Raw genomic sequence first — 26,938 nt, 5'->3', positions numbered from 1 at the left:
TTGGTTAAATTTATTCATAAGTATTTTATTCTTCTAGATGCTACTGTAAATGGAATTGTTTTCTTAATTTCCTTTTCAGATTGTTCATTGCTGATATACATATAACAACTGACTTTTCTGCATGGATCTTGTATCCTCCAACTTTGTTGCATTCATTTATTAGCTCCAGTAACTTTTTTGTGCATTCTTTTGGGTTTTTTACATACAGGATCATGCCATCTGAGAAAAGAGATAGATTTACTTCTTCCTTTATCATTTGGATGCCTTTATTTCTATTTTTTGCCTAATTGCTCTTGTCGAAACTTCTAGTACAATGTTGAATATAAGTGGTAAAAAACAGCATTCTGTCTTATTCCTGATCTTAGGGAGAACTTAATGAAGTTTTAATTACACTCTTGTAACTTCACTCAGATCAAGGAACAGAACTTTAAGCTCAAACATATGCCCTGTCCCAGTCACCATCCTTTCTTCTCTAGAATAACCATGACTGTGACTTCTATATTTATCATTTCTTTGCATTTCTTTACATTTTTATTCCCTGAACATGTATCCTAAGACACTATGTTTAATCTTGCCCATTAAAAACAATTGTTATGTCTTTTAAGTCTCTTAATCTATATGTTTCTCTTCCAGCCTATACTGCTTACAATTTATTATTTGAAGGAATTAGTGAATTTGCCCTATAGAGTTCCTCACAGCCTGGACTTTGCAGATTGTATACTCATGGCGTACTTCAACATGTTCCCTGTCCTCTGTGTTTCTGGAAAATTGGCAGCTAAATGCAGAGGCTTGGGCAGACTCTCTCTTCTCTCTTGGACAAAACTGTAGATGTGATTGTGTTCTTTTATTACAAGGCACAGAATATCTAGATGTCTTTCTTTTTGTGATATTTGTTGCTCGTGCTCAATAGCTAGACCCACTAATTCACTGGGGATTCCAAATAGTGAAATACCAAATTAATAATTTCTTTTTTATTTATCAGTTGGAATACTTTTAAAAAGATTCATTTTCCCTCATCTACTATTTGTTTACCCCATAGAATAGCTTAAATAGGGATGATGAGATAAATGCTTGATTCTTTCCTTTATTTACCATTTTGCTATGTAATGGGTTAGTTTTCTACCACTCCAAGATGAATAATAAGTTTTCTAAAAAGTAACATCATTGATGAAAATGGATTAAAATTAAATAGAGGTAATGGTTTCACAACATTGCCAATGTACTAAATGACAGAGAAATGCACATGTTAAAATGGTTAATTTTATGTTATGTCAATTTTACCTCTATTACCAGAGAATAGCTTGACTTAAACGTTATAAAAAGTTAATTAAAAAAATAACTAGAGATTACTTGCAACTCTGTGGCAAGAGAAGCAACCGTTATTCAGATTTTGTAAGGCTTTTCCTTGGAAGATTGAAACAATGGGTAATTGGAAGGAAGCTGTGTCTCAAAATAAACCAAAGCTGATTTGAAAAGATGTCACTATACATGCATGCCATTTTATTGCTGTTATAATGTCTATTTGTTAATTTATGTTCATATTAAGTCATTTTCAATAAATATATATTGAAAAAAACCTATTCTATTCCAGGTATTGTTTTAGCATTAGTAATATAGTAGGGAACAAAAAGGACAAACAAGTAATCACCAAATCTAATATCAGATAGAGGTAAGTGCTATAAAGAAAATAAAGCAAGGCAAGGAGATAAGGCTTGGGGTCAGGAGAACATCATGGTGGAAATGATGCTTTGGGAAGTATCTAGAAAGAGCTGAAATTTTTCATAGAAACCTGAATTAAATAAGGGAAGGAGAAATGTGAATGTCTGAGAGATGTATTTGAGGCAGAGGACTCTGAAATGAAAAGGTTGGGCTTTTTCCCCATTCTCTGGGACTGAGAATGAAACTAGCTATTTTGCTCTGTTTTTTTTTTTTTTTTTCTCATTTAAATTTGGGGTGGAAAGCCTGGTATAACTTTCATTAAAATTAAAGAGCCATCCACATGTGGGCATAAACTGGAAAGAGACATAGTGAAAGGAGAAAAGGGTATGTATAGCCTGCTGCAACTCAAGTATGAGTCAGGCAATCCATTATATTGTTGTGACTATAGCCAAGAAATACATGTTCTCTATGAAGTTCGTGTCACTCCATGGTCCGTATATAATACAGATTCAGATTATTGTCAACATCAGCATTCCAAGAATAATCTACATATAGGAAGGGATTTAGGTACAAAAAGAGTAATTTCATCAAATTATAGAATATATAATGTCTTCTAAGAAGATGATGCTGTCGACACTGTCAGGAGGAAATGACTTTATTTAGATTTTCTGTCCAAGAGTGATGATCGTTTTGCTTTGATCCATCTACATTCTCTTTCCTGGTTCCTCCTACGATCAAGGGTAAATGAACTGAGTTTTGCTGTGGCCAAGAGCTGGCTGAGATTCAAGGTGCAAGCTTTAGGCAGGGAACAGATCTTTTCTTTGACACTAACTGGCTTCTACAGGGATGGGGCTTGTGACTTGACTTCTTCAAAGCAGTTCTCCAGCCCTCTGAGCTAACTGGCAGGGGATGGTAAACATTTTATAGCCCTAAAGTGTCTTAGGCACGGTATGGGATGTATAGCCTAAAAGTCTATGCTCACACATAATGATAAATCCCAGGAAAGTAGTTTGCCAGTTCCAATCATAAAACCTTCTCTTAATAGTTATAGCATAAGTCTGGAAAAATCTTAGAAATGTCATTTGATTTACCTTTCTACCTCCTTATAGAAATGAGTCATGCCAGGAAGGCTTCTATGACTCTAAGCTTTCACTTATCCTTCTCAAATCCAAACCTCCAATGAAACATAGCAGAAATAAATGCAAGTATGATCCATTGGCCTGTGTAGAAAGCATTTTTAAAAAGTCCGCTTGTGGAGCCTTAGTGAGATTAGGGTGTACTTACATGCACCTCTTATTAGTGACATATTCTTAGGTTGTTCTAAGAAAGGAAACAACTCAAGCAGATTATCAGGAGCTGTCATGCAATAGAGGTGCAGGACCAGATTGTTCTAAAGAGGAAGAAGCAGGCTCAGTGTAGCATCTAAATCTGATGGTGTAGACTTGCTTGTAATTGTACTTGGGGCAGGTAATTGTCACTGTACAAATAATACTGCTTTTGCCAAAGATGTTATTAAACAAGCCTAAGTATTTTCACTGAGCTATTCATGTCATTCTCAACATTTAATTAGAACTTTCCCTATTTTTCCTCATCTATTCAAGAATTTTGTCAAAATCTTCTGTACATTAAAATCATGATGTTAAGGTAGCACTGTATTTCATGGAATTGGTTTGAATGCTAATTTACTAGATTCACCCTAATCTAGATGACCAGTCATAGATACCATGGCATTTCATGATATTAATAGTGTTTTGTGACAAATTTGAATCCTTCAGTATTTATGGAATGCTGAAATTTTGTTTTCACTAGATTTTTTCTTTATAACCTGGGTGATAGATTTTATACTCTTTTGGTTAGTGGCTCACACTTGGAAAATCATGCTGAATTTATTTGTAATCTTTTTCTTTTTTGAAGTACTATTTATATGAAAAGATGTTCTAAACCTGCAACCTGGATTTATTGTTCCCAGCAGCTACAACCTCCAATGTTGACCTGCTGCAAACTCTTATTGTCAGATATAAGAAAGAATGCCTTTTTGAACATCATTACTTATCCCATTGTATCAAAAACATAATGTTCATATCTTATTTTTATTTTTTAAGTTTTAACATGGAAAACACTCTCCTAGCTAAAATAAACCAAAAAAATTTATAGTTAACCATCTAAAGGAATACATATTGCTTATTATTTCTAACTATAGTTGTGATGCTTCCACATGTGACTTGCTAGATGCAGTCACTCATCAGACATCCAGATATTTATTTTTCCATTATCATTTATTAGACACATACAATGGGCCAGGAACTGAGGATGCAGAAGTGAATAGAATAGTCATGGTACTTGCACTTCATGGAATTTACAGTCTATGCAGAAGACATATTAGTGTGATTTATCTTCCAAAGCTAACGTACAAGGTGTTATGAGAGTAAAGATGTGACAGTCAGGTGGAGAACTGAAGATTGAGTAGGATTTACTTAGAAGGCTAAAGGACATTGCAGGCAGAAAAAAATAGCTTGTGAGAAGGCCTAGTGGAGGGAAAGAATATGATCTATCAGAGGATGTGAGAGATGAGCAAGGAAGATTTGCTCAATGGCTATTCTTGGCTTCTCTTCAACTTTCTGCTTCCATATAGTCCTGTAGAGTCTTACAAAAAAAAAAAATCTCATTACAGCAGGGAACTGAACAGCTCCATAAAACATAAAGATATGAAGTAAACAAGGAGGATTCTGGAATGTTGGTGGTGACAAAGTTTTTAATCTCTCTGAATTCTCTCTGCAAGACATCTAGAGTACAAACCCCAAAACTCAGTGACAATATCTAATTAAAATTAGGTGACAAGTTATTTCCATGAACCCCCAAAATGAGTGAGTATAGAGATGGGCCTTCCAAAGCAACTGTGTAGGAGGAAGCAGAGGGAAGCAACTAGATGTCTGATGGACCAGAAAAATTCCCAAATTACTGACAGATATTCACTGGAAAGTGCAGTAGGGCAACTTGAGAATGTTAATTAAATCTGGGAGGGGATTTTGACATTCCACTATAGCTGAATACAAGAGGTCTATAGTAAGGAGTTGGAATAGTCTGAGCACCATGAACTCTAAAATCTTACTAAATTCCCTTCCATGATAAAGCTTCCTTCTGTGAAAAAGATCCTATGTTGAGCATTACAGGGACAAAGGAAAAACGTCTAGATGAAAGTAAAGGAGAAGGACTGGGAGGTCTTAGAATGTTATTGCCCATAATTTTGAAATATAGCTTAAAACCATAACTTATAAAAGGTTTCTGAATCACATCTCCCTTTAATAGTTAAGAAAACACATTTTATATAAAGATAAGCAACATACAAATGATTAAGGTTTAGTCTCATAGTTAATTTATAAAAGAGAAAGAAAAAATAGTGAAATAGCACACCTACAGAAAATACATCATTGATAGAAGGATATGCCCCTAAAAGATGAAAAATATATTTTTTTCTGTTTCTAACTTCTATTTTCTACTTATAGCTACTTCTAATGAATCCAGAAGACTTTGGTACAATATATGAAAGAATAACTTACATAAGAAGCAGAAACTCAAAAATGGGATGACATACTCAGAAAAGAAAAAAAAATTAAAAATAATTAGAAAATGAAAACTAAATTAGAAGAAATACAAGATCAAATAAGCATTACAAATAATGCCTTTGGATGACTACAGGATGAAAGGGAGGAAAATTTAAATGTCAAAAAAAAAAAAGAGAAAGAGATAGGGGACCTTCAAGGTGGCCTGAGGAGTAAGATGTGATCACCTTCCCCTCCAAAAATACATCAAAAATACATCTACACGTGGAACAGCTCCTACAGAACACCTACTGAACGCTGGCTGAAGACCTCAGACTTCCCAAAAGGCAAGAAACTCCCCACGTACCTGGGTGGGGCAAAAGAAAAAACAGACACAAAAGAATAGGGACGGGACCTGCACATCTGGGAGGGAGCTATGAAGGAAGAAAAGTTTCTACACACTAGGAAGCCCCTTCACTAGCAGAGACAGGGGGTGGGTGGGAGGGAAGCTTCAGAACCATGGAGGAGAGCACAGCAATGGGGGTGCAGAGGGCAAAGTGGAGCGATTCCTCCACAGAGGATCGGTGCTGACCAGCACTCACCAGCCCGAGAGGCTTGTCTGCTCACCTGCCGGGGTGGGCAGGGGCTGGGAGCTGAGGTTCGGTCTTTGGAGGTCAGATCCCAGGGAGAGGACTGGGGTTGGCTGCGTGAACACAGCCTGAAGGGGGCTCGTGTGCCACAGCTAGCTGGGAGGGAGTCCGAGAAAACGTCTGGAACCGCCTAAGGGTCAAGAGACCATTGTTTTGGGGTGTGTGAGGTGAGGGCATTCCTTCCCCAAGTGCCCACAGAAGGCAGAGCACTGCCTAAACGAGCTCCAGTGATGGGTGCGAGATGCTGCTATCAGCGCGGACACCAGAGACGGGCATGAAACGCAAAGGTTGCTGCTGCAGCCACCAAGAATCCTGTGTGCAAGCACAGGTCACTATGCACACCTCCCCACCTGGGAGCCTGTGCAGCCCACCCCTGCCAGGGTCCCGTGATTCAGGGACAACTTCCCTGGGAGAACACACAGCGCGCCTCACGCTGTTGCAATATCATGTTGGCCTCTGCTGCCGCAGGCTCGCCCCGCATTCTGTACCCTTCCCTCCCCACTGGCCTGAGTAAGCCAGAGCCCCCAAATCAGGTGCTCCTTTAACCTTCTCCTGTCTGGGCGAAGAAGATATGCCAGAGGGCGACCTACATGCAGAGGCAGGGCCAAATCCAAAGCTGAACTTCCAGAGCTGTGCGAACAAAGAAGAGAGAGGGAAATCTCTCCCAGCAGCCTCAGAAGCAGGGGATTAAATCTCTACAATCAACTTGAGGTACCCTACAACTGTGGAATACCTGAACAGACAACAAATCATCCCAAAATTGAGGTGGTGGACTTTGGGAGCAACTGTAGACTTGGGGTTTGCTTTCTGCATCTAATTTGTTTCTGGTTTTATGTTTATCTTAGTTTAGTATTTAGAGCTTATTATCATGGGTAGATTTATTTATTGATTTAGTTGCTCTCTTCCTTTTATATATATATATATATATATATATGTATATATTTTTCCTTTTTCTCTTTTTGTGAATGTGTATCTGTATACTTCTTTGTGTGATTTTGTCTGTGTAGGTTTGCTTTTACCATTTGTCCTAAGGTTATGTCTGTCTGTTTCTTTTAGTATAGTTTCTAGCACTTGTTATCATTGATGGATTTGTTTATTGGTTTGGTTGCTCTCTTTTTAAACTTACTTTTTCATTTTTACAATTTTAATTATATAATTTTTAATTTTAATAACTTTATTTATTTTATTATTTTTTCTTTCTTTTTTTCCCTCACTTTTGTTCTGAGCCCTGTGGCTGAGAGGGTCTTGGTGCTCCAGCCAGGTGTCAGGTCTGAACCTCTGAGGTGGGAGAGCAGACTCCAGGACATTGGATCACCAGAGACCTCCCAGCCCCATGTAATATCAATCGGCAAGAGCTCTCCCAGAGATCTCCATCTCAATGCAAAGACCCAGCTCCAATCAACCATCAGCAAGCTACAGTGCTGGACACCCCATGCCAAACAACTAGCAAGACAGGAACACAACCTGACCCATTAGCAGAGAGGCTGCCTAAAATCATACTAAGTTCACAGACACCACAAAACACACCACCGGGCACAGTCCTGCCCACCAGAAAGACAAGATCCAGCCTCATTCACCAGAACACAGGCACTAACTAGTCCCCTCCACCAGGAAGCCTACACAACCCACTGAACCAACCTTACCCACTGAGGGCAGACACCAAAAACAATGGGAACTACAAACCTGCAACCTGCCAAAAGTAGACCCAAACACAGTAAGTTAAGCAAAATGAGAAGACAGAGAAACAAATAGCAGATGAAGGAGCAAGGTAAAAACCCACCAGACCAAACAAATGAAGAGGAAATAGGCAGTCTACCTGAAAATAAAGAGTATTACAAGAGACAAAGAAGGACACTACATAATGATCAAGGGATCAATCCAAGAAGAAGATATAACAATTGTAAATATTTATGCACCCAACATAGGAGCACCTCACTACATAAGGCAAATACTAACAGCCATAAAAGGGGAAATCTACAGTAACACAATAAGAGTAGGGGACTTTAACACCCCATGTTCACCAATGGACAGATCATTCAAAATGAAAATAAATAAGGAAACACAAGCTTTAAATGACACATTAAACAAGATGCACTTAATTGATATTTATAAGACATTCCATCCCAAAACAACAGAATAAACTTTCTTCTCAAGTGCTCATGGAACATTCTCCAGGATAGATCATATCTTGGGTCACAAATCAAGTCTTGGTAAACTTAAGAAAATTGAAATCATATCAAGTGTCTTTTCTGACCACAACACTATAAGATTAGATATGAATTAGAGGAAAAAATACACACACAGAAGCTAAAAAATACGTTACTAAATAACCAAGAGATCACTGAAGAAATCGAAGAGGAAATCAAAAAATACCTAGAAACAAATGACAATGAAAACATGATGACACAAAACCCATGGGATGCTGCAAAAGCAGTCTAAGAGGGAAGTTTATAGCAATAAAATTTTACCTAAAGAAAGAAGAAACACCTCAAATAAACAACCTAAACTTACACCTAAAGCAAATAGAGAAAGAAGAACAGAAAAAATCCAAAGTAGCAGAAGGAAAGAAATCATAAAGACCAGATCGAAATAAATGAAAAAGAAATGAAGGAAACCATACTAAAGATCAATAAAACTAAAAGCTAGTTCTTTAAGAAGATAAATGAAATTGATAAACCATTAGCCAGACTTATCAACAAAAAAAGGGAGAAGACTCAAATCAATAGAATTAGACACGAAAAAGGTGAAATAACAACTGACACTGCAGAAATACAAAGAATCGTGAGAGATTACTATAAGCAATGATATGCCAATAAAATGGACAGCCTGGAAGAAATGGACAAATTCGCAGAAAAACACAACCTTCTGAGACTGAACCCAGAAGAAATAGAAAATATAAACAGACGAATCACAAGCACTGAAATTGAAACTGTGATTAAAAATCTTCCAACAAACAAAAGCCCAGGACCAGAGGCTGCACAGACGAATTCTATCAAACATTTAGAGAAGAGCTAACACCTATCCTTCTCAAACTCTTCCAAAATATAGCAGAGGGAGGAACACTCCCAAACTCATTCTACGAGGCCACCATCACCCTGATACCAAAGCCAGACAAAGATGTCACAAAAAAAGAAAACTACAGACCAATATCACTGATGAATATAGATGCTAAAATCCTCCACAAAATACTAGCAAAGAGAATCCAACAGCCCATTAAAAGGATCATACAGCATAATCAAGTGGGGTATATCCCAGGAATGCAAGAATTCTTCAATATACACAAATCAATCAATGTGATAAACCATATTAGCAAATTGAAGGGTAAAAAACATATGATTTTCTCAATAGATGTAGAAAAAGCTTTTGACAAAGTTCAACACCCATTTATGATAAAAACCCTCCAGAAAGTAGGCATAGGGGGAACTTACCTCAATGTAATAAAGACCATATATGACAAACCCATAGCCAACATCGTTCTTAATGGTAAAAAACTGAAAACATTTCCACTAAGACCAGGAGCAAGACAAGGTTGCTCACTCTCACCATTATTATTCAACATAGGTTTGGAAGTTTTAGAGACAGCAACCAGAGAAGAAAAAGAAATAAAAGGAATCCAAATTGGAAAAGAAGAAGCAAAAGTGTCACTCTTTGCAGATGACATAATACTATACATAGAGAATCCTAAAAATGCTACCAGAGAACTACTAGAGCTACTCAATGAATTTGGTAAAGTAGCAGGATACAAAATTAATGCACAGAACTCTCTTCCATTCCTAAACACTAATGATGAAAATTCTGAAAGAGAAATTAAGGAAACACTACCATTTACCATTGCAACAAAAAGAACAAAATACCTAGGAATAAACCTACCTAAGGAGGTAAAAGACCTGTACTCTGAAAACTATAAGACACTGATGAAAGAAATCAAAGATAACACAAACAGATGGAGAGATATACCATGTTCTTGGATTGGAAAAATCAACAATGTGAAAATGACTATACTACTCAAAGCAATCTACAGAGTCAATGCAATCCCTATCAAACTACCAATGGCATTTTTCACAGAGCTAGAACAAAAAATTTTACAGTTTGTATGGAAACACAAAAGACACTGAATAGCTAAAGCAACTTTGAGAAAGAAAAATGGAGCTGGAGGAATCAGGCTCCCAGACTTTAGACTATACTACAAAGCTACAGTAATCAATACAGTACAGTACTGGCACAAAAACAGAAGTATAGATCAATGGAACAGGATAGAAAGCCCAGAGATAAACCCACACACATATGGTCACCTTATCTTAGATAAGGGAGGCAAGAGTATACAATGGAGAAAAGACAGCCTCTTCAATAAGTGATGCTGGAAAAATTGGACAGCTACATGTAAAAGAATGAAATTAGAACACTCTTTAACACCATACAGAAAAATAAACTCAAAATTTATTAAAGACCTAAATGTAAGGCCAGACACTATCAGACTCTCAGAGGAAAACATAGGCAGAACACTCTATGACATAAATCACAACAAGGTCCTTTTTGACCCACCTCCTAGAGTAATGGAAATAAAAGCAAAAATAAAGAAATGGGACCTAATGAAACGTAAAAGCTTTTGCACAGCAAAGGATACCATAAACAAGATGAAAAGACAACCCTCAGAATGGGAAATAATATTTGCAAACGAAGGAACTGACAAAGGATTAGTCACCAAAATATATAGGCAGCTCATGCAGCTCAATATCAAACAAACCAGCAACGCAATCCTAAAATGGGCAGAAGACCTAAATAAACATTTCTGTCAAGAAGATATACAGATTGCCAACAAACACATGAAAATATGCTCAACACCACCAATCATTAGAGAAATGCAAATTAAAACTACAATGAGGTATCACCTCATACCAGTCAGGATGGCCATTCTCAAAATGTCTATAAACAATAAATGCTGGAGAGGGTGTGGAGAAAAGGGAACCTTGCTGCACTGTTGGTGGGAATGTAAACTGATACAGCCACTATGCAGAACAGTATGAAGGTTCCTTAAAAAACTAAAAATAGAACTACCATACAACCCAGCAATCCCATTACTGGGTATATACCCTGAGAAAACCATAATTCAAAAAGAGTCATGTATCACAATGTTCATTGCAGCACTATTTACAGTAGACAGGACATGGAAACAACCTTTGTGTCCATCGACAGATGAATGGATAAAGAAGATGCACATATATACAATGGAATATTACTCAGCCATAAATAGAAACAAAGCTGAGTTATTTGTAGTGAGGTGGATGGACCTAGAGTCTGTCATACAGAGTGAAGTAAGTCAGAAAGAGAAAAATAAATACTGTATGCTAACACATATATATAGATTATAAAAATAAATGGTTCTGAAGAACCTAGAGGCAGGACACAAATAAAGACACAGATGTAGAGAATGGCCTTGAGGACACGGGGAGGGGGAAGGGTAAGCTAGGATGAAGTGAGAGTGACATGAACATATGTACACTGGAAAATGTAAAATAGATAGTTAGTGGGGAGCAGCAGCATTACAGTGGGAGATTAGCTTGGTGCTTTGTGACCACCTAGAGGGTGGGATAGGGAGGGTGGGACAGAGATGCAAGTGGGAGGGGATATGAGGGTATATGTATATATATATAGCTGATTCACTTTGTTATACAGCAGAAACTAACACACCATTTTAAAGTAATTATACTCCAATAGAGATGTTAAAAAAAAGAGAGATCTGTATCAAATTACCCATTATATTTTTCACAGAACTAGAATAAATTATCCTAAAATTTATATGGAACTATAAAAGACCCAGAATTGCCAAAGCAATCCTAAGGAAAAATAACAAAGCAGGAGGCAAAACCCTCCTACACTCAGACAATACTACAAAGCTACAGTAATCAAAACAATGTGGTATTGTCACAGAAACATACATATGCATAAATTTTACAGAACAGAGAGCCCCGAAATAAACCCACACTCCTACGGTCAATTAATCTTCAACAAAGGAGGGAAGAATATAAAATGGGAGAAAGACTCAAAGCAAGTGGTGCTGGGGAAGTTGAACAGGAGTATGTAAATCAATGAAGTTACAATACATCCTCACACCATACACAAAAATAAACTCAAAATGGCATAAGATATGACACCATAAAACTCCTAGAAGAGATCATAGGGAAAACATTCTCTGACATAAATCATATCAATGTTTTCTTAGGTCAGTCTTCCAAGGCAATAGAAATAAAAACAAAAATAAAGAAATGGAACCTAATCAAACTTACAAGCTTTTGCACAGCAAAGGAAACCATAAACGAAACAAAAAGGCAACCTACGGAATGGGAAATAATATTTTCAAATCATGACCCACAAGGGCTTAATTTCCAAATTATACAAATGACTCATACAATTCAACAACAAAAAAGCAAACAACCCAATCAGAAAATGGGCAGAGGCCTAAATAGACATTTCTCCAAAGAAGATGTACAGATGGCCAAGAGGCACATGAAAAGCTGCTGAACACCCTTAATTATTAGAGAAATGCAAATCAAAACTACAATGAGGTATCACCTCATGCCAGTCAGAATGGGCATCATCAGAAAATCTACAAACAATAAATGCTGGAGAGGGTGTGGAGAAAAGGGAGCCCTCCTACACTGTTGGTGGGAATGTACACTGGTGCAGCCACTATGGAAAACAGTATGGAGGTTTCTTAGAAAACTAAAAGTAGAATTACCATATGATCCAGCAATCCCACTCCTGGGCATATATCCGGACCAAACTATAATTCAAAAAGTTACATGCCCCCCTATGTTCATGTTGGCACTGTTCACAATAGCCAAGACATGGAAACAACCTTAATGTCCACTGACAGATGAATGGATAAAGAAGATGTGGTACATATATACAATGGAATACTATTCAGCCATAAAAAAGAACAAAATAGTGCCATTTGCAGCAACATGGATGCAACTAGAGATTATCATACTAAGTAAAGTAAGTCAGAAAGAGAAAGACAAATACCGTATGATATCACTTATATGTGGATTCTGAAATATGGCAGAAATGAACTTATATATGAAACAGAAACAGAGTCACAGACATAGAGAACAGACTTGTATAATTACCTGGCAGGGAAGATACCATGATCATGAGAAGAGACTTGTGGCTGCCAAGGGGGAGGGGGTTGGAGGAAGGATGGATTGGAAGTTTGGGGTAAGGAGATGCAAACTATTACATATAGAATGGATTAACAATGAGGTCCTACTGTATAGGACAGGAAACTATATTCAATATCTGGGATAAACCATAATGGAAAAGAATATAAAAAAGTATATATGTGTATTACTGAGTCACTTTGCTGTATAGCAGAAATTAACACAACATTCTAAATCAGCTATACTTCAATTTTAAAAATTTTTAAAAAAGGTAAGAACATTTGAGAGAAAGTAACAAATTAAGAGGATAGGCAAAGATGGTTTAATATATACATAATAGGTGTCCTCAAGAGAAGAAACTCAAAGTAAAGAACAGAACAAATACTAAAATCTACAACTCAAAAGAATTCTTGAAATTAAAAAAATGAGCTTCGAAACTGCACACTGAAAGATCAACCCATATACTCCCTGAAAAAGTTACCCCAGAGCAACCAACATGAAGAAATAGTCTATAAAATTATTGGTCTTTAAAGAAAATAAAATCTTTTGAGAATCTAGGTAAAAATATCAAATTATTTATAAGGAAAAGAAAATTAGATTACCAATAAAACCATACTGACATCTTAGAGATGCTGTGAGACAAGAATTTGATATTTAGCCAAGCTGATTTTCAAGTATAAAGGTCTTAAGTTGCTTTCAATATGCAAGAATTCAGAGAGTATTGTTCCCATGAGTTCTTCCTGAGGAATTTATGAGAGAATGGGCTTCAGGCAAGCGAAGTGAATAGAAATACATTGACATAGCACTGGTGCTGATTAATAAATTTATGTTTACAAATAGAACTGATTGTAGGTAAGGAAAAAAGATATCAGAAAACTAAAAAGTTGGGAAACCAAACTGTAGTGCTAAGGAAGTCACACTTGGGTGCTAATACTTTAAACTAGAAAACCATGTAAGTGAATATGATAGTGAATACCTTAAAGTTCAGGGGCGCTATTACATGTGGGGAGAAAAGAGAGGTTTGTGATTGGTTAGGACTTGTGGATGGGCTGTAGAGGGGCTGGCAATGTTCCATTTCTTGACCATTTCTTGACCTTAAATGGTATTTAAGGGTGTTTGCCTTAGTAATTCTTTAAGCTATACGTTTGTTTTATGTGATTTTTCTGTATCTATATTCTACCATGAGAAGTATTTTTTGAAAATTTATTTTTAAAGGTTAATAATACCCCCAACAATAAAAATGAAGACAGGTAATGATAGAAAGATGGCAGCTGCCTCTAAAAACATAAAGAAAAATGTTACAGCAATTTGCTCCAAAGTTCCAAAGGCCTTCATTAGGAAAAACTTAGAATGTAGTACATTGCAAAAAAAAAAAAAACAAAACTATAAGATTTCCACATTTACCATATTTAATAGTTTTTCGGGGGGTGAAAGGAAAACTGTGCTTAATTTATTTCATCAGAACAAGAATTGGATGCTAGTTTAGATTATTAATGTGAAACATTAAAATATAAACTTTAGAAGCAAGAAAAACTACAATCCTGCAGCCTGTGGAATCAAAACTACAATGAGGTATCACCTCACACCAGTTAGAATGGGCATCATCAGAAAATCTACAAACAACAAATGCTGGAGAGGGTGTGGAGAAGAGGAAACCCTCTTGCACTGTTGGTGGGAATGTAAATTGATAGAGCCACTATGGAGAACAGTATGGAGTTTCCTTAAAAAACTAAAAAGAGAATTACCATATGATCCAGCAATCCCACTACTGTGCATATACCCAGAGAAAACCATAATTCAAAAAGAGACATGCACCCCAATGTTCATTGCAGCACTATTTACAATAGCCAGGTCATGGAAGCAACCTAAATGCCCATCGACAGACGAATGGATAAAGAAGATGTGGTACATATATACAATGGAATATTAGTCAGCCATAAAAAGGAATGAAATTGGGTCATTTGTTGAGACATGGATGGATCTAGAGACTGTCATACAGAGTGAAGCATGTCAGAAAGAGAAAAACAAATATTTTAACGCCTATATGTGGAACCTAGAAAAATGGTACAGATGAACCAGTTTGCAGGGCAGAAATTGAGACACAGATCTAGAGAACAAACATATGGACACTGAGGGGAGAAAGTGGCGGGGTGGTTGTGGTGGTGGTGTGATATATTGGGTGATTGGAATTGACATGTATACACTGATGTATATAAAATTGATGACTAAAATTAATAAGAACGTGCTGTATAAAAAAATAAATAAAATAAAATTTAAAAAATTTTAAAAAAAGAAAAATAAATACAAACTTTATCTTCTCTTGTGACAAGTTATCTGTTTGTCAACTGTCATTTTCCCTTTGCATAAACAGTTGGCTATAATTTGAATTTAATAGAGGGGAAGGGAATGAATAGTCTGGTACTGTCATTATGGTTTAGTTTGAGAACTTTCCACATAATCCTGTCAAATTATACCCTTGCATCTGGACTAGCAGTACGAGTTGAAGACACATTTGATAGTCAACAATTATTATGGCATTAGGGATTATGGGAAAATGTTAATATCAACAAACCACCGCAGTGGTGTGTTGTAAAGGAAAGATTACAGACTGTTGAGTCAAGTAAACCACAGTTTGCAGCTGATTCTTCTGCCTCAGTTTCTTTACTTTTAAAATGGGGATAATGATTCTTATCAAAATCGTCAAGATTCAAGATCATGATGGTAAAGCATGGAGCTCAATACTTAGCACATAAAAAGTGCTTAATAGAAAATTATTTTCTCCCATCTCAATAACAGCAGCTGCCTGTCTTGGCTGCACAGAGTATAACCAAAGAGGTAATGGGGATCAGAGGGCTTGTGGAAAAGCAACTGCCTTAGTAGGGTAGCCTGTAAATTTCCTCAAGTGATTTCTAGAGGAGCATGAGATACAGAAATTATTTTTCCTTTCATTCATGAGATGACCTCATACTCAAGTGGTTTTGTTGGCAGCTACTTTACCGTGAAACCCAAGATAACAAACGGAACTCCAGAGACTGGCTCTTGGCTGATAACGTAAACTGGGATTCACAATGGCCGAAAGAACACAGCTTGTTACTCTGCTTGGGAAACCCTAATACTCAGGAGAATACACATTTTAAAGCTCCCCCAACCCAATCCTCAAATACTGTGATCAGTACTAAATCTAAAACAGCTCATTAAGAAATTTCAGGGTAGATTTTTCACAAAGTAGGATGAAATTACAACTCAATTCAGAACTCAGACAAGTTTTCTTCCCAAGTCTGAATTGCTTCTAGGTTAGTTTTTATTTTATAGCCATTTTTATTCAAGAAGGGCTGTGTGGTTTTCTCAAGCAATTGCTTGGCTAGAAACTTCAGCAAAATGGGTAAACTTGTTTTTTCTTCCCCTCTTCAGTCCCCACACTTCACAAATGTTTTCTAGTAACATGTATATCAAGCAAGTAGCTGTTTCAAAGTCAGATTTGGAGGAAGTATTAATGGTAGGAGCAATTTCTAAGGGGCCAGATGCCAAAGAATAATCATATTTTTCACTCATACATCCTCAATCTCTAATACAAGCTAATGTGTGAAGTGCTGCTGGGCTGGCTTACAGAAATGCTAGCAGAAATCCAGTGAATGCTGGAAAGGAGATATGTTTGTTCTCCCCAGAGGCTATTTCAATAATGTTAATTTTTAACTGGCTTGGCTGGTGCATTTGACAAACAGCCCAATAGAAACATTTGCTGTTTGACATTATTTTATTCATCTCATGAAGCCTGCATGCAAGGTACTCATGCAGATGCAAAACTCAGCAGTAATAGTAGCATTTTTAGATTTTTTCCAGCAAATTTTCATCCAAAGGCCTCAAAGGGCATGATAGGTATTAAAACACTCCTTTAGAAAGAGAAACAAGGCCTCAGTAGAGGAGAATCATAGAACTCTGGGAAACTAAAAGTTTAGACCAACTTCTCACCTACAAATAGCTGGTGGTGAAGCCATGATTAAGCTCTGCTTCCCTAGTGGTCCCATGGGCAGCTCTCTGGGTAGTAAGGCAATACAGATGTTCTGGGGCATTGGGTCCTCAATTCTTCCCTAAACTTTACGGAAGGAAGTGTTTCAAAGTATTTATTTATTTTCCACTACAATTTGTGGCCTTATAAGTTTTATTTAGCATTTACATATCTTTCATGCTGTCTCCACAAGATAAAATTTGACTACCACCAAGATTCATAAATTTCTTTGCTTTTACACCTATTCCTCATTGTCTCTCATCATCTTTATTTTATTCCTGATGTTAGTGTTTCAGAAAAATATATTTTTTAATTTTCACCTGATTATTCTTCTTAGTCTAATCCTTGTTACATGTGTTACTGCATCTTGCTTGTGCTAGAAAATAAAATATTCTTAGAGAGAAGAAAGAAGAAGAAAGAACTGAACTTCTGGGCTCTGATCTGGAAAAGAGGAGTTTTGCTAGCTAAGGTTGAAATTTGTATTTTTCTTCCTCTTGACTTTCTGATGAGTTGTTCATGAGGTTAATTTTCTCAGGACTGATAAATGTCGACAATGCTAAGAAAGAATTTTTGATGTCTTAATCAAATGGAATTTCTCAATATCATAGCATACATTCCCTTTCATTAACATTTCCTGAGAGATAAGTGTGTGTGAGACACCAAGCTAGTATTGAGCAGGCCACTGTTTCTGCCTGCAAAGAGCTCAATATGACGGTGGCAATGGCAATGAGATACACATGCCTTATTTTCAAAGGTTATCCTGGCTAGTAGTCACAAGAAAGGTAACTAGTTAATACACAATATTAATGGTAAACACTAAAAAATACGATGTCGAACCCTCCTCTCCCACCCCATCTCTGTGTCACACACACACACACAAGTATATATAAATAGTAATACCCTGACTACACCAGTTAATTTAGTTGTCCAACTAATTAGAGAAGAAATTCTCAGGTTATGCTTGTGCCTTTTTAGGGAAGAGCATGTGAACTTCTCATTGTTGTCTTAATTACAGTCTCAAAATATGATGACTAGCAAATATTACTACAACCCAGCAAACTAACAGTAGTGATATCTTACAACACAGTAGTTTATTTTCTTTCACACTGTATGCATTATCCCTAAAAGTGGAATCTTCCACAAGAAACAGAAATTGCCTAACTAGATATTAGGAATATATGGGAGAGAAGGGAATTTCCACCCCTCTTTCTGGATGGGCGGTTCAGAATGCAAAACTGGCTCCTAGGATGAGTAGTAAAGTACTTATTTTGTTTTCTTGTAATGCCTGGGCATGGGGATGTGGCACTGGTAGTGATCTCACAGAGCTGAGGCTGGGAGAGGGGTTCTCTCCCTTAAAACTGCAGAGGCTACCAGATCAAGGGAGGATGTAGCAGGGATGGTGGTTGGAACACAGGAGGAGAAAGATTAATAGGTCAAGCAACTAGGGCACGAAAGGCCAAAAAGCAGCCAAAATCAGAGGAGGACTTGGAACATGTTGTTTGTAGACAGGATAAAGGAGATGGAAAAGCGAGGGAGATGCATGCAAGAAAGAAGGTGTTAAGTTGGAAGGGAGGAAAGCAACCTGAGCAACGTGAGAAAGGAGCTATGGCTGTAGTTGTTCCCCACCAACTCTCTTTGGTGGATAAAATGGTTTGCATCTAGGGCTTCCCTGGTGGCGCAGTGGTTGAGAGTCCGCCTGCCACTGCAGGGGACATGGGTTCGTGCCCCGGTCCGGGAAGATCCCACATGCCGCGGAGTGGCTGGGCTCGTGAGCCATGGCCGCTGAGCCTGCGCGTCCGGAGCCTGTGCTCCGCAACGGGAGAGGCCACAACGGGAGAGGCCACAACGGTGAGAGGCCTGCGTACCGCAAAAAAAAAAAAAAAAAAAAAAAAAATGGTTTGCATCTAAGTTGGGCTAGCTTGAGATGGGGAGGAGAAGTATAGAATTATATAGTCGTAATTAAATGTGTATGTAGTAATGTCACACCTATTTATACAGTGGTAGCCTGTGTAAGTTTGAGGAGTCTGGCTTCATTCTCTCTAGCTGCCATATTGATAGCTGAATATCACCCCATCTTCACCTTGCTTTCACCAGGCTGAGAGAGTATCACCCTTGAGCTATGTGCTACCTTTTAATTACTGTTGGCATGTATTGACTATCTTGTTCCCTCATTTGTAATGCCAAAAGTCCAGGGGTACTTTACACTTTGTTCCTTGGTTTTATGGAATATTTATTGTTCCAGATTATCTAGATGAAGTCAACTCAACTCTTTATATTCACCCATATACAGCAATCACCAAAGATAGTTTCGCATAAAGTAGAAACCCAGATCTAGTTCAGAACAAAATGCCTGGCATGGTGCCTTGCATGTGGTAAAGTATTCAAGGAATGGTTGTTGTATGGATGAGTAAGACGACAATACCACTGACCAGGACATTCTCTTTCATTGACAGTGACTGTACTTTCTTTAAGATTTACTCTGTGGGATGCATTGTCGAATGCATTATTCTAACTTGCATTCAGTCATTGAAGATGGCAGTGGAGTGTAGTTTACAATGACTATTTCCCATTGGGTTAAATTATGTCATAAAATTCAGATATTTTGTTCAATAAAGAAAGAAATGATCCAGAAAGCTATTTTCATTCCTTTTGTGAGGGTGGGGTGTGGTCAGGGACATGGGATGAGGCTTTTGGCCTCATTCTGTAAAAACTACATTGTTCCAAGTCAAAGGTTTAAATCCTCCTGAAAAGGTCATCTTTTTACATACTGCTCCACATGTATATGTATTTGACAAAATTGACAATGGGGGTTTCTTTACCAACTCTTATTCTTTTCTCCCAGGAAAGATTTCATCATTAAGGCAGTAAGGTTACTGAGCATTTCATATGGCTGCATGAAAAAATATTACCTAGATGATGCACTGTCAAAAAATGTCAAGTATCTGAGAAAATACAGCTGTGGAAAATGATGTAAACATATATCCTCAAAGCTATTGCCATTTTGATAGGTGGACATAATTTTATAACATGAAATGCTCTAATAATTATTGCATTCGTCAGCTGCTTTATAGTCTTTTAAAAACTCGGTGTGAATTTATTCATTATATATTTATTCCTTGCCTACCCTATGCTAAAAATACAGAAAGTTCTGGAATCTACTGTTTTTGTTTATCCAACCAACAATCTAACAATGTAGATGACAGCCAAAACCCCAAAATAGACATTATAATTCTCACTTTAGACCCACACAGTTTAAATTCTCTAAACTAGTAACCCTATTTGAATGGAAAAGTACTAGGTTAGTTTCCCAAGGCAAGCACATGTGAAGTAGCATCAAGTTATTATTGTTTTTGGCAGCTAAGCAAGAGCGGAAACCAGGCTCCTTGAAAAATCTACCCGGAAAGCAAAGTTTACCTTTAACATTCCCCACTTTGCTTTCTCTGTCTCTTTCCTATTTCTGGCATTATTATTATTGCCTTCATTATTTATTGCCTTCATTTATTCTTTCTGTTCACTCAATCACCAACCAGTTATTTTTCAAACAAGAGTAAGGCCAGGGCTTCCCTGGTGGCGCAGTGGTTGAGAATCTGCCTGCCAATGCAGGGACACGGATTAGAGCCCTGGTCTGGGAAGATCCCACATGCCGTGGAGCAACTGGGCCCGTGAGCCACAACTACTTAGCCTGTACGTCTGGAGCCTGTGCTCCACGACAAGAGAGGCCGCGACAGTGAGAGGCCCGCGTACCGCGATGAAGAGTGGCCCCCACTTGCCGCAACTAGAGAAAGCCCTCGCACAGAAACGAAGATACAACACAGCCAAAAATAAATAAATAAATAAATAAATAAATAAATAAATAAATAAATAAAAAAAGAGTAAGGCCGGTGGAGAAACAAAGATATGAAAGGGAGAGACCCTGTCTAAGGCAGCTACTGATTCTGTTCTAAAGTCACGTCCAGGCATTACCACAGTACAAAGAAGAACATGACAAGTGCCATTTAGTCTACATAATTGTGAGAGTTCAGAGGATGTAAAGAAACCAAGCTCCACACCTCCTGTGACCTGCCTTCTCTTGAACTACCCTTCCTCTCAACCAGAGGCTTATGACCTTTGCTGCAAATGAGTATCTCCTGAAGTGTTTCTAAAATTCCTGACACCCAGGCCAAATCCAAGTCCTGTTAAAAAAAAATATTTCTGGAGATGGGACCCAGATGTCAGTATTTTTTAAATTGGTTATTCCACTGTGCAGCCTAGGCTGAGAAACATTGTCCTAAATATCTCCCTTTTTTTTAAATCTCATGTTACCCTAACTTCAGTATAGAAAAGGCAAGTAACTTCGGGGAAAATATTCACTTTTCTCATTCTGTTGACAAAATCCCCCCAAACAAGTAAGCAAACAAACAAAATCAAAGCTACTACAATAACAACAACAAAACTGTTCTCTTCGTTAAGTTCTTGAGGTAGGGAATTCGAAATTACCAAAAAAAAAAAAAAAATTAAAAAAAGAGATCTTGGCAATTATTGGTGGAAGAAGCAGTAAGGTGGAAAGAAAGGCATTTTCTGGAGTGTGGTATAGTTTGAGAGATTTAGGGAAGAAATGTGATCAACTGCTGAAGATGAAATTGTGTAGGTAAACTCTGTGGTCAGATGCAAAGATCTGGGACAAAGGGAATGGAAGAGTAGTAGGAAGTCTGATTTGTTTTGACAACAAACCTTTAGTATTCATTCCAACAAATTTCACAATATTAGATCAGTGGCCAAATTATTAAGCCTTTTTTAGGATTTGTAACAACAAAACAAAATAAAACACAAGTTATAAATCAGGACTAAGAATCTGACCCTTAATGTGATGGATGGGGGTGGAAATTAGGGAGCCATAACAAAGAGCCCCAAATTTGGCCACTGTAATGAAACTGTGAAATGTGTTGGCCTCAGTGCAAAAAGTCTGTTGTCAGCAAATAAAAATGAAGTAAAAAGAACTTAGAAGATATTTGAAGTGTTCTGTTTACCTCCAGTGCCCTAAGGCATCTTTTCAATGTGCTTCCTTCATACTATGATTGATAGTGAGGTAGATTAGAAAGCCCAGGGATGGGACAGACACAGATTCCAACTCTGGTTCCTTGTTTACTATCTGTGGAAACTTGGGTTTATACTTTAATTCTCTGGGCTTCAGCTTCCTCATTAGTGAACTCAGGGATAATATCTATTCCAGAAAGTTGTGAAAAATAGAAAATAATACAGTTGGGGCTCTTAATAATTTCAAGACTCTTCCTCTTCCCATTGTCTGTTGTTGCTGCTGTAATCTGTTAAAGCAGCTTGAATTCTTACAGATGTAGGGGAGATAAAAATTTTGTATGACACAAACTCGCTAATGGTAAAAGTTTGTTCTTGGGATGGGGGTGGGGACTGGGTCATCCAAGCCTAAACATGATAGAGTCTTCTACCATGAATAAACATGCTCAAATCATTGAAGGCAAGTGACTGAATATTTTTGACCTTCTGTTTACCTACAGACGAGGTCTTGCTCTAGATTAGCAAACCTAAGTGCAAAGTCAAAGGCTAGCAGGGCTCTTGCAGGTCTGAGGTGGGAGTTGGGGGCAGAATTCGTGAAATTGGAGAGTGAGAATATGCTGTCTTCCGGGCTCAGCCTTTTCTTACCTCCAGCAGGTTGCTGGCAAGCAGGGGTTTAAGCTCAGTTGTTGCTACATTTGATTTTTCAAGAAAAGTCAGCTCCATATTTAATGTAAAATCTTCCAGTTTTTAAGTGTTGATCCCATTTTTTTTCAATATCATGTGAGCCAAACAAAACACATCTGAATACTGCCCGTGTGCTACCAGTTTGCAAACTTTGCATTTTGCAGGTCCTTTTCACTTTTAGTGTCTACTCTGAGCCCAAGAATAAGTGTCTCCATCGCAAATGACAGGCTCACCCTAAAGATTAGAAATACAGTCATACCCCCACTTCCAGGTAGTGTTTCCTGTTGCTAGTGTTTTCTTTATCCGTAATTAATGTTACCTCCCAGGCAATTCTTATGCAAACAGCCTCTTGTTCCAAAGTTAAAATCAATTGTATTTCCTGTTACTTGTTAAAGTGCGTAGACTTAATTTTCTGCATGTTAGCTTTATTTAAAACATCTGGTGGCTGGTTTCATTTCCCCAGGGCCCAACCTAATTTTGTGCCAACTCTTGGGAGGTAAAACTTTAATGAACGTTCACATTTGTAAAGCTGAATATTTTTAAAAAGCCTTAGAGAAACAGTCTTCTATCCCACTTGGTATGGACTGAATTGTGTCCTCCCCAAATTCATATGATGAAACACTAACCTTCAATGTGACTACATTCGGAGAAAGGGTCTTTAAGGAGGTGATTAGGGTTAAATGACATCCTTTTTTTTTTTTTTTTTTGACTAGGGATTGAACCCAGGCCCTCTCCAGTGAGAGCGTGGAGTCCTAACCACTGGACTGCCAGGGAGTTCCCGATTACATGAAATCTTAAGGGCAGGGCCCTAATCCAGTAGGACTGGTGTCCTTATAAGAAGAGGAAGAGATACCAGGAGTGCTGGTACCCTGAGGAAAGGCCATGTGAAGATACAGTGAGAAAGTGGCCAACTGCAAGTCAGGAAGAGAGCGCTCCCCAAGAACCAACCCTGCCAGCACCTTGATCTTGGACTTCTGGCCTTCAGAACTGTGAGGAAATAAACTTGTATTGTGTAAGCCACCCAGTCTACGGTATTCTGTTGTGCGGCCCTAGCAAACTAATCCTTAACCTTTAACTATCCTGTCTTTGGCGTCTGACGTCATTCCAGTCATTCTCAGAGAAATTCCACTTTTAGATTCTCATCTGACTTCCTGTCAAGACATTGTGGAAATTTCTATATCATCAATCAAAAGAGTCCCTGTCTGGAAAGTATATCAAACCCTATATATGATGGCAGAACACCAGCTATTGGGTGACTTACCCATAAAATGTGAGATAAAGGAAACCAATCCTTTTCCCAAGTTTTAAAACTTCTCCTCGTTTGTCAGATGCTCCTGTGAGTCGCACTATGCCGACTTTCTTGAGCCTGGAGAGCCACCTGTATGCATGCTCATCATCTTTTAAAACATCTTCAAAATCCAGAGTAGGTAGCTGGAACTCTGAGCCCCAGTACTGACATTCTGTGAATTAAGAAAAAGAAGAAACCAGATGGGATTGCACTGTTTTTAACATACAATGAGAACCTCAGAGAAGGGACTAGTTCATGGAAGCTGACCTTTGTTCTATCATGGAATTGATTAAATTTCAGTCATATTAGAAATGCCTAAGTTACCAGCTCTTCTTCCCTGGACCCAAGCCAGTCTACTCTATGCTTTCTGCCTACAGCTGTGGAAGACCCACGACAGGTATTCACTATAGCACATTTGTCAAGAGAATGTTGTTTAGCTTGTGATGGCTCTTGATACATAGGTCCTTAGGGCTTCTTTGCCTGGACATTGCTTAGAAATAGCCTTGAAATAGTGTGTATTTTAACAGCTAAGTTATATTGTTCAATTCCAAATAGAGATAAAATCAGAATCATGTGCTACAACAGCGTATGCCTATCCCTGGGGGTCGGGGTGAGAAGTGTTTGCCATGGTAGGAATTGCTCCTTCTTCCTCTTGTTTTACCTGATAAGAAGCTTGCTCTAGGGTCAGCTTGTTCACAGGAGTCAGCAAAAGCTGTCCATGGGGAGGAAAAGATGACAGTTGTGCTCATGGCACGCACAAACGCTTTGGTGACAATGCCACATGAGATAAAGTCAAATGCCTTTCTTTGTTTTCTGATTCCTCATGATTTATGGCTCATAAAAATGTTTACTTGAAAAAACAGAAAGGAAAACAAATGTAGAAAATAATTTGCTTACAAACCAGGCTCTCTCAAAGGAAGTAGAACATAGAGGAAACATAGTTTTGCCAAGGAAAATAACTCAGATATTAACAATTGCATTCAGCAAAGACCACTCTAGCTAATCCACTTGATTTCTTCATTTTGGGGGAAAGAATTTACCTTAGGAAGGCAAGCCTTCCTAACAAGTGACAGAATGAGGTCTTATGATCTCAAAATCATCCTGTGCAATGCCTCCCTTTTCTAACTGGGAAATATATGTCATGTTACAGAAAACAACCCCAGAGCCTCCAGTTTAAGACAAAAGATTGGGTCAGTGTTCCGTTGTAGTAGTTGTAGATTGGGAATCATTTCTTTTTTGATGTCAGCATGGCTGTTTCTGCAGAACCAAGGATTTCTCAGGAGTCAGATGTTGGTTTAGTAGTAGCAAAGATACTTACAGGTGCAGGAAGCCACTTCCTGATCTCCCATCAGCGAGTTGCATGAGGACATTCACAGAGATGAGCAGGTGTGTGTCGGGGCGGGGAGATGGGGGGAGAACTAATCAGATTATAAACACATATATTGCCAAAGTTTGCATAATATTGCATAATGCATAATGAGGCAGAATTTTCAGGGCCTAAATTGCAAACTCTAAATGAGTCCTCCCTAGGGGTTGCATTCATTATTTTGGACAATGTTAATATTCTTCAGTATTGAATACATTCCAGGTGACTTACTGTATCTTCTCAGGAAGTCAAGTTTATATTCAGCCACTGGTTCCTAATTTTTGTTTTAACTCTTCTCTTTGTGGGACTAACCGTAACTGAAAGAACTATAGCCGTTCCTGTTCCTTTTTTTTTTCAGTGTTTCTTATCAAGTGCTTTTAGAGAAAGACCTTAGAATTTACTATTAAACCAAGTCAGCTTGGCAAAGAGAAGCAGCTCAGCACATGGGCCAGAGCAAGTTGGCTAAAGCGATAACAATGGGGTGTGAAGGGTTTGGGATATAATCATAATTTTTTTTGGAGGGTGGATGGTGTAAAATACATATTTTACCATGTCGTGAGACACAGTGATAGGCAGTAGGTTTTCAGGAACTCATAGTCTATGGGAGACTTGGACACGGAAACTGACAATTAAAACATAATATGGTAGATGCTATAGTTGAAGTACGTTCAGGATACCATGGAGATATCAGATCTTCTGATCCCTTACCTAATGCTCCTTCTACGATGCCAGCTGCTCTTTTATATGCATGAAGTTCCTCAGGTCTGTCCCTCATGCCTCAACTATTTCTTCTGAAATCAAAGTTGGTTTTATGGGCCCAGCGCGGTTCTGCTGCACCACTCTGCTCTCCAACAAGAGTTGGCTTTATATGAAAGAGCTTTTGTTCAAAGAGGCAATCTATTTGACTTTGTTTTGAATATTGGATTATACGGTTGTTTGCTTTGCCACTCCCATTTGCCCTTCGCACTTACAGTCTCCAGATTGTAATATCTGGTACTAATCAAAAAAGTCTGTGAAAAGAAGGTGATAAATATCATCAATATTACTTATTGGCTACCACGCTAGAAAAGTCATTTGGCTTCCAGTTAAGAGAAAAATTTCCTGGGCAAAATATCATTGTTAACGACATAATAAATCACTATCTCCTCTTTCCAAAGCTTACACCTAAGTAGACTACACCCAGAAACTTAAAAAATATTGAAAACAGCTTTAAGCTTGTTGAGCCCCAAATGAAAGTTATAGGTCCATAGCATATTAGAGGTAGATGAGAGGTGGAGACTCATCTTGCATTTTCACATTGGCTTTAGGATTTCCCATCACCATGGGTTCTTATTATTGAATAAAAAGATCATCTAGACTACAGCGGAGGATTCTCCTAGTTCTTGGGCACTGTGATGATCTGGCCAAGGGCAAATTTTTCATTCCTGTGTAGACTGTTAGATGGATTAGCTACGATCTACATGGCCATCTATAGCAATGTGTTGTCTTTATTACAAAGGGTTAAGTCATTAATTGATGAGCCTTTGTTATAATATTTAAAAGAAAAAATTTGTTGTCCTATTGAGAGCAAACCAGCCTG

The 26,938-nt window shown here is 37.9% G+C and overlaps 1 protein-coding gene across 1 annotated transcript in view; it reads right to left on the bottom strand.

The window, feature by feature from the left end:
• BBOX1 (gamma-butyrobetaine hydroxylase 1) overlaps nucleotides 1-26,938 on the bottom strand; it is a 69,381-nt gene that overhangs the window by 27,138 nt on the left and 15,305 nt on the right. Inside the window, exon 3 of the mRNA XM_082659862.1 lies at nucleotides 23,967-24,165. Within this exon, the coding sequence (XP_082515988.1) occupies nucleotides 23,967-24,165 (199 nt within the window). The remainder of the gene's footprint in view (nucleotides 1-23,966; nucleotides 24,166-26,938) is intronic.

The sequence above is a fragment of the Grampus griseus genome (assembly GCF_964374135.1).
Source record: "Grampus griseus genome assembly, chromosome: 8".
Lineage (NCBI taxonomy): Eukaryota > Metazoa > Chordata > Mammalia > Artiodactyla > Delphinidae > Grampus > Grampus griseus.
Note: the sequence above shows the minus strand (reverse complement) of the source record. Positions and strands in the feature narration are given on the sequence as shown.